Source organism: Microcebus murinus, unplaced genomic scaffold (genome assembly GCF_040939455.1).
Source record: "Microcebus murinus isolate Inina unplaced genomic scaffold, M.murinus_Inina_mat1.0 scaf005_hap2_Mmur4.0, whole genome shotgun sequence".
NCBI classification, from domain to species: domain Eukaryota; kingdom Metazoa; phylum Chordata; class Mammalia; order Primates; family Cheirogaleidae; genus Microcebus; species Microcebus murinus.
In genome coordinates this window covers 298,481-311,654 of record NW_027438951.1, presented here as the reverse complement: position 1 = coordinate 311,654, position 13,174 = coordinate 298,481, and the positions used below count along the sequence as shown (strand labels likewise).

The following is a 13,174-nucleotide window of genomic DNA, read 5'->3' as shown; positions in this document are numbered from 1 at the left end:
AAGAAAAATATAATTTTAATGGATATTTTCAAACTACCTCTTTCATATTTAGACATATCTTATACATAAAACATAAATAAAGAGGGGAATTTGAATAACAAATATTAAGTAAATAATAAACCTGAGTATATACAAAAACACACACAATGTTCTTTAAAGCAATGATATGTTTGGCCAGAAAGAAACCCTTAAAAAAATTTTGAAGTAACGAATTTTACAGGCTATATTTTCTCATAATTCAATAAAATTAGAACTATTTAATAAAATGTTGACCATGAAAATCATAACCATTTGGAAATTTAAAAATGTAATCTTTTTGCCCAAGAAAAAATTAAAAGGAAAGTTATAAAGGGTCTAAAGGTAATGAAAAAGAAAACTTCATACCAAAGCTAATGGGGTCTGTGAAAGCTAAACTCAGATAAAAATTTGTAGCTTTAAATGACATTGCTAAAAGAAGACACATTTTAAGAAAGAATTTAGTTTTTGGAATTTGGCAAGATGGCAGACGAGAAACATCGCCAGACAGAGTGTCTCTGCAGAAACGACAGATTCTAGCAGAAATTAGAAAAAAGAAGCAAGAAGACGAGCATACAGCGGATGAGGGCCGGAAGGAGGGGTACCAGAGACCCCGGGAGACTCCATGGGAGGAGGCTGTGGAGGAGAACTGGAAGCTGAGACCGCCCATAGAATAGCGGTAATGGTAGGTGGATAAGTCACCTTTCCCCTCCCCTGCATTTGGGACTGCTGGTGGGCTCCCCGGCGGGTGGAGAGACCTGCGGACACCAGCCCAAGGATGGCCGCCGCCAGCTAGCAGTGAGCCTGTAGCAGACACGTCACCAGGCTCCCAACTCCCTCCGGGCACCTACGTGTGCACAGACCCGAGCCATGCGGCAGGCACCATATTGCCTCCTTCTCCCCTCCGCCGACCCTACCCACGGCTGCCCAGAGAGACAATACAGCCACTAGCCGGAGGCATCTCCAGGGAACAGGACCTTCCCTTTTGGGAACCTACAGCTGACTAAGGGGAACTCAGAATGTGAGCTGCCTACCCGCCAGGCCTCCCAGGTGCTGCTGGCACAGTGGTTCCAGGAGAACGGTGCTGACTCAGAGGCTGAGAGACATAGACCCAGCTTGGGCTCCCTGTGGGTGAATTGGGACCGGAATTCCTCTCCCTGGTGGGCATATAGTTTGAACTCTGGGACCCAGAGGTCAGACCTGCAGACCAGATCCCGTGCACCGAGGTCTAGCATTGCCCGGGGCACAGAAGGGATATATGTGAACAGCCTACTGAGGTGTGTGTGCCTTCAGGGGAAGATCAGCGTCCTAGAGGGCAACCCTCCTCCCAAAAGGAGGCCATACAACCAGCCCAGGTGGCGTTTCTGCACAGGGAACCTGCACGCTGGCATCACAATTCGGGGAGGCCTGGTGGCGTGTGGTCTGGCCTGCTGGCAAAGGCCCAGGAGTAGCTGCAGAGTTGGAGAGATTGGAAAGAAGCTAGGCCCACTCCAGACTGCAGGTCTCAGACAGCCCCACACCCACAAGTAGACTTTCTGGCTGAGCGGGGCCATTCCAGCCACGCCCTGACAGCTTTTCCTGGAATGAGAGAACAGAACTTTGACCCATGCTAACGGAATTGATGGTGCCTGAGGGCAGGCTTACCCAACCCAGCTCTGCCCAGAACAAGAGCTGATAACAGGACACAAAAACAATAGCATAGCCTGTTGCCCAAGCAAGTGCCACCTACTGACAGGGACTGCATGCTGCACAGCCTTTTCACGGCACCCACTGACTCAGTATACAGGGAGTGGTCGAATCTCACCCACAGACACCACCTAACGGCTCAGAAACTAAACAAGGCGTGTGAATACCCAAACAAAAACCTAAAGAAAAGAAACAACTGATCGACATGGGAAGAAATCAGCGAAGGAACTCAGGAAATATGGAGAACCAAGCGGAAAACACACCCCCAAAGAGGAGGACCAGCCCACTAGAAATGGACACCAACCAAATCAGGCAACCAAAATGACAGAAGAGGAATTTCATATGTGGATCATAAGAACACTCACCGACCTGCAACAACAATTCAATAAACAACACAAAGAAACCACAAACAGCCTCCAGGACCTGGAAGAAAAGTTCACTAAAGAAATAGACACAATGAAGAAAAGTTTAACCGAACTCCTAGAAATGAAGAATCAATTCAGAGAACTACAAAATACAGTGGAAAGTCTCAAGAACAATGTAGATCAAACAGAAGAAAGAATCTCAGAGCTTGAAGATAAAACCCTCCACCTAAATAAAACTGTCACACAGAGGAGAGAAACAAGAGAAAAGACCAAAGCCTACAAGAGATGTGGGATTATGTGAAGAAATGTAATATGAGGGTCATAGGATTACCAGAAGGGGAAAAAGACAAAACTTAAGGGTTGGATAAGCTATTTTAAGATATAATAAAGGAAAATTTCCCAGGCCTTGCTCAAAATCTCGATATACAAGTTCAAGAAGCTCAGAGGACCTCTGGGAGATTCAATGGAAACAGGAAGAAATCATGACATGCAGTCATCAGACTGACCAAAATATCAACTAAAGAGGCCCTTCTAAGAGCTGTAACAAGAAAGAATCAAGTGACATACAAGGAAATCCAATTCGAATAACACCAGACTTCTCTAATGAGACTTTACAAGCAAGGAGAGACTCGGGCTCCATTCTCACTCTTCTGAAACAGAACAGGCCCAGCCTAGAATCTTATTCCCTGCAAAACTAAGCTTCATATATGAAGGAGAAATAAAGACATTCTCAGACAAACAAAGGCTCCGAGAATTCACCAAGACAAAACCAGCCCTACAAGAAGTACTCAAACAGTGTTACACACGGAACACCATAATAAAAACACACGAATATAAAAACAACCAAAACCCAAAGATTAAAGGCCAGATAATACAATGGCTCAAGACAAAAATCAAAGCAATAACATTCAACCCAATAGAATGAACAGTAAACTACCTTACCTATCAGTTCTCTGAATAAATGTGAATAGCTTAAACTCTCCACTCAAGAGACATAGGCTGGCTGAATGGATAAGAAAACACAGACCGAGTATATGCTGTCTTCAGGAAACATATCTAACCTGCAAGGATGCATATAGACTAAAAGTAAAAGGGTGGAGATCAGTATTCCAGGCAAGTGGAAGCCAAAAGAAGGCTGGCGTGGCAGTTCTAATTTTAGATGATTTAGATTTTAAACCAACAAAAGTAGTGAAAGACAAAGAGGGTCATTATATAATGGTGAAGGGCACAGTTCAACAAGAAGAGATAACAATTTTAAATATATATGCACCCAACTTAGGGACCCAGTTTCATAAAGCAAACCTTACTGGAGCTAAGCAAATGGATTAATAGCTACTCTATAATCACCGGAGATTCCAACACCCCACTGATGGCACAAGACCGATCCTACAAACAGAAAATTAATAAAGAAATAGTGGACTTAAAAAAACTCTGGAACAATTGGGTCTGACTGACATCTACGGAACATTCTATCCAAAATCCACTGAATATACGTTCTTCTCATCAGCTCACGGGACATTCTCTAAGATTGACCATATCCCAGGACACAAAGTAAATCTCAAGAAATTTAAAAAAATAGAAATCGGCCGGGTGCGGTGGCTCACGCCTGTAATCCTAGCTATCTGGGAGGCTGAGGCGGGTGGATTGCTCCAGGTCAGGAGTTCAAAACCAGCCTGAGCAAGAGCAAGACCCCGTCTCTACCATAAATAGAAAGAAATTAATTGACCAACTGATATGTATATAAAAAATTAGCCGGGCATGGTGGCGCATGCCTGTAGTCCCAGCTACTCGGGAGGCTGAGGCAGAAGGATCGCTCGAGCCCAGGAGTTTGAGGTTGCTGTGAGCTAGGCTGACGCCACGGCACTCACTCTAGCCTGGACGACAAAGCGAGACTCTGTCTAAAAAAAATAGAAATCATACCATGTACCTTCTCAGATCACAGTGGAACAAAACTAGAAATCAACCCTAACAGAAACTCACATTTCTACACAAAAACGTGGATATTAAACAACCTCCTACTAAATGATTACTCCATAAATGAAGAAATCAAGATAGAAATAAAAAAATTCTATGAAGAAAATGACATTGGAGAGACAAGTTATCAAATCCTCTGGGACACAGCTAAAGCAGTTCTGAGAGGAAAGTTTATCTCCATAAATGCCTATACCCAAAAGGCAAAGAGATCCCAAGTAGACAAACTAATGAAACTAATCAAGGAGCTGGAAAAAGAAGAACAGACCAACCCCAAACCCAGCAGAAGAAGTGATATCAACAAGATCAAATCAGAACTAAATGAAATTGAAAACAGGGAAGTTATTCAGGAGATTACTACAACAAAAAGTTGGTTCTTTGAAAAAATAAACACAATTGACACGCCACTGGCTAAGCTAACGAAAAGCAGAAAAGAGAAATCTTTAATAAGCTCCATCAGGAACAAAAAAAGAGATATCACAACTGATCCCAAAGAGATACAAGGTATAATTTATGAGTACTACAAAAATCTTTATGCACATAAATTGGAAAATGTGGAGGAAATGGACAAATTTCTAGAAACACACAGCCTCCCAAGGCTCAATCAGGAAGAAGTAGAGTCCCTGAACAAACCAATCTCAACAGCTGTAATAGAAACAGCAATTAAAAATCTAACTAAAAAGAAAAGTCCCAGTCCAGATGGCTTCAAACCCGAATTTTACCACACTTACACAGAATAACTAGTACCTATCTTGCAGAAACTATTCCGCAACATCGAGAAGAACAGAAACCTCCCTGACACCTTTTATGAAGCGAATATTACTCTGATGCCAAAACCAGGAAAGGATGCAACAAAAAAAGAAAACTACAGACCAATATCCCTAATGAATATAGATGCAAAAATTTTCAACAACATCTTAGTAACCGAATCCAGACGCTTATCAAAAAAATTATCCATCACGACCAAGTAGGCTTCATCCCAGGGATGCAGGGATGGTTCAACATACATAAATCTATAAATGCAATTCACCACATAAACAGAAGCAAAAACAAAGACCACATGATTCTTTCAATAGATGCATAAAAAGATTTTGACAAAATTCAACACCCTTTCATGATACGAACACTTAAGAAAACAGGCATAGAAGGGACATACCTAAAAATGATACAAGCTATATATGACAGACCCATAGCCAACATCATAATCAATGGGGAAAAATTGAAATCATTGCCTCTTAGAACTGGAACCAAACAAGGCTGCCCACTATCTCCACTTCTGTTCAACATAGTGCTAGAAGTCTTGGCTACAGCAATCAGACAGGAAAATGGAATTAAAGGTATCCAAATAGGGACAGAAGCGATCAAACTTTCACTGTTTGCTGATGATATGATATTATATCTAGAAAACCCCAAAGATTCAACCATGAAACTCCTGGAACTGATCGTCTCAGGATACAAAATCAATATACAGAAATCAGAGGCATTCGTATAGGCCAACAACAATCTAATGGAGAACCAAATCAAAGACTCAATCCCCTTCACAATATCAACAAAGAAATTAAAGTACCTAGGAATATACTTGACCAAGGAGCTAAAAGACCTCTACAGGGAGAATGATGAAACACTGAGGAAGGAAATAGCAGAGGATGTAAACAGATGGAAATCTATACCATGCTCGTGGATCGGCAGACTCAATATCATCAAAATGTCTATACTACCCAAACTGATCTACAGATTCAATGCAATACCTATTAAAATCCCATCAGCATTCTTCACAGATATAGAAAAAATAATTTTACGCTTCGTATGGAACCAAAGAAGACCCCGAATATCAAAAGCAATTCTAGGCAACAAAAACAAAATAGGAGGCATTAATGTGCCAAATATCAAACTATACTACAAAACTGTAGTAATTAAATCAATATGGTATCGGCACAAAAATAGGAATATTGACCAGTGGAACAGATGTGAGAATCCTGATATAAAACCATCCTCATATAGCCATCTAATCTTTGACAAAGCAGACAGAAACATATGCTGGGGAAAAGAATCCTTTTTAAATAAATGGTGCCGGGAAAACTGGATAGCCACCTGTTGAAGGCTAAAACAGGACCCACACCTTTCACCTCTTACAAAAATCAACTCACAATGGATAACAGACTTAAACCTAAGGTATGAAACTATTAGAATTCTAGAGGAAAAAGTTGGAAACACTCTCCTAGACATCGGCCTAGGCAAAGAGTTTATGAAGAAGTCCGCAAAGACAATCACAGCAGCAACAAAAATAAACAAATGGTATATGATCAAACTACAAAGCTTCTGCACAGCCAAAGAAATAGTCATGAAAGTAAGCAGACAACCTACAGAATGGGAGAAAATTTTTGCATCCTATGCATCCGATAAGGGACTGATAACTATAATATGCTTAGAACTCACAAAAATCAGCAAGAAAAAATCAAATAACCCTATTAAAAAGTGGGCAAAGGACTTGAACAGAAACTCTTCTAAAGAAGACAGAAGAATGGCCAACAAACATATGAAGAAATGCTCAACATCTCTAATCATCAGGGAAATGCAAATCAAAACCACAATGAGATATCACTTAACTCCAGTGAGAATGGCCTTTATCGAAAAGTCTCCAAACAATAAATGCTGGCGTGGATCTGGAGAGAGAGGAACACTCCTATACTGCTGGTGGGAATGCAAACTAGTTCAACTTCTGTGAAAAGCAATATGGAGATACCTTAAAGTGATACAAGTGAATCTACCATTTGATCCAGGAATCCCATTGCTGGGCATCTATCCAAAAGATCTAATGACACTCTATAAAAAAGATGCCTGCCCTCGAATGTTTATTTTCACACAATTCATAATTGCAAGGCTGTGGAAACAGCCCAAGTGCCCATCAATCCAAGAATGGATTAATGAAATGTGGTATATGTATACCATGGAGTACTATTCAGCTCTAAGAAACAATGGTGATATAGCACATCTTATATTTTCCTGGTTAGAGCTGGAACCCATACTATTAAGTGAAGTTTCCCAAGACTGGAAAAAGAAGCACCACATATACTCACCAGCAAATTGGTATTAACTGAGTAGCACCTAAGTGGTCACATAGGTACTATAGTAGTAGGGTATTGGGTAGGTAGGAGGGGGGAGGGGGCAGGTATATACATATATAATGAGTTAGATGTGCACCATCTGGGGAATGGTAATGCTGGTGACTCAGACTTGTGAGGGGATGTGGGGAAATGGGCATTTATTGAAACCTTAAAATCTGTACCCACATAATATGCTGAAATAAAAAAAAAGAATTTAGTTTTTATCTTAAGAAAATAGGAAAAAATAATAAAAAATTAGGAAGATAAAGTTTATAAAGATAAAAGCTTAAATTAATAAAATTCCAAACAAAAACAAATACTAAAGTTCTTTGTAAAGTCCAGTAATATAAGCTCCTCTGATTAAATAGAAAAGAGAATGTAAAAGTATAGAACATTAGAAACAAACAAGCTCACATAGCTACATATGTAGGAGCGATTAAAATAATTATAAGTGAAATACTCCGTGCAACTGTTTGGGAACATCATATTTGAAAATCTAGAGGAAATTGATGATTTCTAAGCAAAATATAAATTACTAACAGCTATCTAAGAAGAAGCAGGAAGATGCATAGATCAATTACCACACAAGTCTTGGAGAGAATAATTCAATATTTACCAACATATCATGGGTTCACAATTGAGGTATCTAACCCTTAAAGAATAGGCAATTTTAGGCCATACAATAAGGGAAGATCTTCAGTTCAGTATAGAAAATGATATAACTATAATACCAAAGCTGATGAAGACAGACCAAAGAAGGGAAATTTCTGACTAATCTCACTTATTCATTATATCTGTCAGAATTCTAAATAAAAGATTCACAAATAAAATCCAGGAATAAAATTTTAAAATCTACCTATATAGATTGCTTCTTTTTTATTGGTGTATGCTATATGAAACACCCTGTCTGGGATGATAGTGTTGGAGGTGGTGTAATGAAAAGTAGATGAATTTGGGATACATTTTGGAGGTTGAGTTGATAGCACATACTGTTATTAGTAAGGAAAAAAAGAGAGAATCAAGGGATGGTGCTTGAATTTTTGGCTTGAGCTGCTACATGGATGGTGGCGTCACATATCACGAGGAGAGCTTTTAGAAGGGCCTCTTTAGTTGATACTTTGGTCAGTCTGATGACTGCATGACGAGACGTCTTCCTGTTTGCATTGAATCTCCCAGGGGTCCTCTGGGCTTCTTGAACTTGTATATCGAGATTTTGAGCAAGGCCTGGGAAATTTTCCTCTATTATATCTTCAAAAAGCTTGTCCAGCCCCTGAGTGTTGTCTTCTTCCCCTTCGGCCAACCCTATGACCCTCACGTTAGGTTTTTCCACATAATCCCACAGCTCTTGTAGGCTTTGTTCTTTTCTCTTGTTTCTCTGCTCTATCTCTGTGACTGATTTATTTAATTGGTAGGAAGAAAAAATCAAATAACCCCATTAAAAAGTGGGCAAAGGACTTGAACAGAAATTTTTCTAAAGAAGACAGAAGAATGGCCAACAAACATGAAGAAATGCTCAACATCGCTAATCATCAGGGAAATGCAAATCAAAACCACAATGAGATATCACTTAACCCCAGTGAGAATGGCCTTTATCAAAAAATCTCCAAACAATAAATGCTGGCGTGGCTGCGGAGAGAGAGGAACACTCCTACACTGCTGGTGGGACTGCAAACTAGTTCAACCTCTGTGGAAAGCAATATGGAGATACCTTAAAGCGATACAAGTGAATCTACCATTTGATCCAGCAATCCCATTGCTGGACATCTACCCAAATGATCCAATGACACTCTACAAAAAAGGCACCTGCACTCGAATGTTCATAGCAGCACAATTCATAATCGCAAGGCTGTGGAAACAGCCCAAGTGCCCATCAATTCAAGAATGGATTAATGAAATGTGGTATATGTATACCATGGAGTACTATTCAGCTCTAAGAAACAATGGTGATATAACACATCTTATATTTTCCTGGTTAGAGCTGGAACCCATATTACTAAGTGAAGTATCCCAAGAATGGAAAAACAAGCACCAGATATACTCTCCAGCAAACTGGTATTAACTGAGTAGCACCTAAGTGGTCACATAGGTACTACAGTAATAGAGTATTGGGGAAGGGGGGGAGGGGGGGCAGGTATATACATACATAACGAGTGATAGGCGCACCATCTGAGGGATGGTCATGCTGGAGACTCAGACTTGTGGGGGGAGGGGGGAAGGGCATTTATTTAAACTTTAAAATCTGTACCCCCATAATATGCTGAAATAAAAAAAAAAATAAAAAATAAAACATATCATGAGGAGAATGATTGGAGGAGAAATAGTTTGAGTAGGTAAATTGAATCAAGAGTTTTGTTTTGATGTGCTATGTTTGAGATATATTAGACATCCAAGAGGTAGGTGGACATATGAGTCTGGATATTAGGGCTGAAGATAAAGGTTTTCTGAGTCATCAATATATATACATGGTAGTTAAAGCCATAAGACCTATTTTTTAGCAAAAGAAAAGCATACAAGTATATTTAAGTTTTACATAACACAGGAGCCTTCATAGAGAAATGAAGACCTGAAGTAACAGTTAAACCTATGTATTTTTATGTCAGGTTTGATGAAGAGTAGATAGTCATAGGGAAATGTGATAGGACAAAAAGGGCATGATCTGCCCTTTTCTACATGTTTATTACCTATGATGATAAACTTAGGGGAAACTTAGCAAGGCCTTTTTGTTCAGATGTAACCCTTTGTTTTCAGGCATAAGAATGTTTCTTTCCTTTGGGTATAGGGAAGGCACCTCTCACCAGGGGGTCATTTGACTTCTTTCAGGGGGGAAAGGTCAGAAAATCCTTCCTATGTTTTATGACCTACTTCTGAGAAGGATAGGGAAACGTCAGGGAGACCTTTCTGCATCTGTTATTTTCTCAAATTCCTTCAGCCTAAAACATTCATTATGTGTATGTGCCATATTTTGGGAGTAGCATGTCCTGAATCCCATCATTTCCTCATCTAAAACTTCCCCAAGAAGTTTCACAGTCCAGAAACTGAGTTGGTGGCTTCTCCCACATTCTATTGAGCCAGTCTCTTAGTCCTAAAAATAGGTAAGTCCCTTTAAACACTCTGTCTCATTTCAGAAGGTGATGTTGCAGGTAGTTTCCCACCAAAGTTAGGCCTTTATATGGTACAAGTGATCAGGTTTTTAATAAGAACTATTTCTGTGGAAACAAAAGAAAAACAAAGGTTAATTGTTAGAACAAACCATAAACTCAATTTTTAAGTCCAGAGGGCAGTCAGTTGAGAAGATTTCTAGATGTTGAGCTCAAAACATCTTTAGATGGAATGAGGGCAGGCAGTGTCATTCTGACAGATTTTCCTGGTTTGTAGTTTGAATGTCTTTGGTGATGTCATTAGATGGTTTAGTGAACTTTCTGAGCGGCCCACCCAGCAACATGCATAAAGGTTGTCAATACATGAGCTGTTGTGGGGATTTCTCTGAAGTTTAAATCAAGTCATCCAGCTTCCGCTTACAAGGCTTCAGGAAAAGGGCAGTTTTAATTTTTAGTGATTCCAAGTCAGAAAGGTGGGAGAAAAATTGGAAATGTTAAAGGGTTATAGCCAAATATTGGAGGAAACTAGAAAAATTCAGAATCTAGTATAGTTTAGAAGTATATAACAAAACTTTAAAAACAATGAAAAGGACTAGAATTTAATACTCATGACAGTGTGCTATAGTTTCTCATTGAAACATAATTTTTCTTTCTACAGTCACCCCCATTTCCATCAAATATAATCAAAGTAAGACTAATTTGTTTGCAAAATAAGTCTAGTCTCACTAAATTTGGTATGACTGTTTATATAAATGAAGTGAGAATAGTGACTAACCATAAAGGTTCCTTTTGAGTTTGTCTTACTAGAACTTTTTTTTTCTTCCTTTAATTTCATCATATTATGGGGGTACAAATATTGTTAGGGTTACAAATATGGCCCCTGCTCCCCCTTCTTTCCCCCTGATGTGCCAGACATTCAAGCGTGTCCAATGCCTGGGTGGTGCGCACCGCACACCCTTCTCCTCCTCCCCCCTCCCGCCTGCCCACCACCCGATAAAAAGTTTTTTTCTTTTTTGTTTGTTTGTTTGTATTTGACATTTTGGTTACTTTGTTTTGTAAGCAATCTCAGATTGCACTTTTAAAAAAGTGTCTCAAGGCTAGGATGCCAAGCAAAGGACTTGCCATCAGACTTTGCTTGTATTACCTATAGATTTGGGTGAATTATTTTCTCAAGATTCCCCAAATGTTCTGAAGTTCCTGAGCTTGTCAGAATGTGACATCCTTTACTTACCTGTAAGGCTGGGAACTCTTTTAAGCCAGTTACTAGGCCAGTTTGTTTTTTTTTTTAACAAGGGGTTTTATTGGCTCCATAAAGAAAATCTTAGTTCCTTAAAGGTGTCTGGTCACATCTGATTCTATGAATATCATTCTCACATATGACATTTCAGTAAAAGCATTGGTGTTATAACCAGTGTTTCTAATTGTTTGCTGTTACAAGAAGAACAGATTCTTAGTGAACTCATGTAAACAACTGCATTGTCATGGAAATAAGAATATTAATAGTTTCCAAATTCTAGAGTGATCCAGTAGGGAGAAAAAGTAACTGTTTCCTCTTTGTTTACAAAGGTATACTTTGACAAATTGCTGTAAGCTGTAGATAGCTTAAGAGAAAAGACAAAAACGGTTCCCTAAATCTAGAAAATAAAATGTTAAAGAACCAGCAATGTTTCAAACAAAATGAGATAAAAATTGTAATCATCCTCATAGGTCATTCAGTCCCATGTAATTAATTCTTGTTCTGCATAATCTTGGGTTAGCAGTTTCATGAACCCCTCAGATTCTTTATTAGTCCTCAAAATTCTTATCCTGTATAATGATATGATCTTAAAGTTATCAGAGGTTTGTATTTCAGCGATTTCCATGAATCTCTTGGAAGATGAATTACTTGGCCTATTATTGATTGCAAAATGCTTTTAGAGATGAATCAAAATAAAACAATAATTGTTTGTGGATGACAAAAGCATTAAGAAGGGGGGTGGAGCAAGATGGCGGATGAATAACACCGCCAGACAGAGTGTCTCTGCAGAAAAGACAGATTCTAGCAGAAATTATAAAAAAGAAGCAAGAAGACGAGCATACAGCGGACGAGGGCCGGAATGAGGGGTACCTGAAAACCCGGGAGACTCCACGGGAGGAGGCTGCGGAGGAGAACTGGAGGCTGAGACCACCGGAGCAGCCCGGAGACCAGCGGCAAGGGTAGGTGGATTTGCTGTTTCCCCTCCCCTGAATTTGGGACTGCTGGTGAGCTCCCCAGAGGGGGGAGAGACCTGCGGACACCAGCCCAGAGACGGCCGCCGCCTGCCAGCGGTGAGCCTGTAGCAAACGTTGCACCAGGTTCCCAACTTCCTCCGGGCACCTCCGTGTGCACAGACCCGAGCCGCGCGGCAAGCGCCATATTGCCTCCTCCTCCCCTCCACCGACCCTACCCCCGGCTGCCAAGAGAGACAATACTGCCACCAGCCAGAGGCACCTCCAGGGAACGGGACCTTCCCTTTTGGGACCCTACAGCTGACTCAGGAGAACTCAGATTGTGAGCTCCCTACCCGCCAGTTTCCCAGGTGCTACTGGAACGGTGTTCCCAGGAGAACGGTGCCGACTCAGAGGCTGAGAGACATAGACCCAGCTTGGGCTCCCTGTGGGTAAATTGGGACAGGAACTTGTCTCCCTGGTGGGTATACAGTTTGGACACTGGGACCCAGAGGTCGGACCTACAGACCAGATCCCCTGCACCGAGGGCTAGCATTGCCTGGGGCACAAAAGGGTTATACGTGAACAGCCTACTGAGGTGTATGTGCCTCCAGGTGTGGATCGGCATCCTAGAGGGCAACCCTCCTCCCAGGAGGATGCCGTGCACTCAGCCCAGGTGTCCTTCCTGTGCAGGGAACCTCCCACCTGGCATCACAGTCCGGGGAGGCCCGGTGGCTTGTGGTCTGGC

General features: G+C 40.7%; 1 protein-coding gene across 4 annotated transcripts in view; it reads left to right on the top strand.

Annotated features, from left to right (window-relative positions):
- LOC105867622 (phosphatidylinositol-binding clathrin assembly protein) overlaps positions 1–13,174 on the top strand; it is a 96,967-nt gene that overhangs the window by 53,047 nt on the left and 30,746 nt on the right. For 3 of the 4 annotated variants that reach the window (XM_075999777.1, XM_075999774.1, XM_075999775.1), the window contains one exon: positions 12,253–12,435. The exons of the other annotated variant lie outside the window; for it this stretch is intronic. In XM_075999777.1, coding sequence (XP_075855892.1) covers positions 12,253–12,435 — 183 coding nt within the window. The remainder of the gene's footprint in view (positions 1–12,252; positions 12,436–13,174) is intronic. 4 annotated transcript variants of the gene reach the window in all.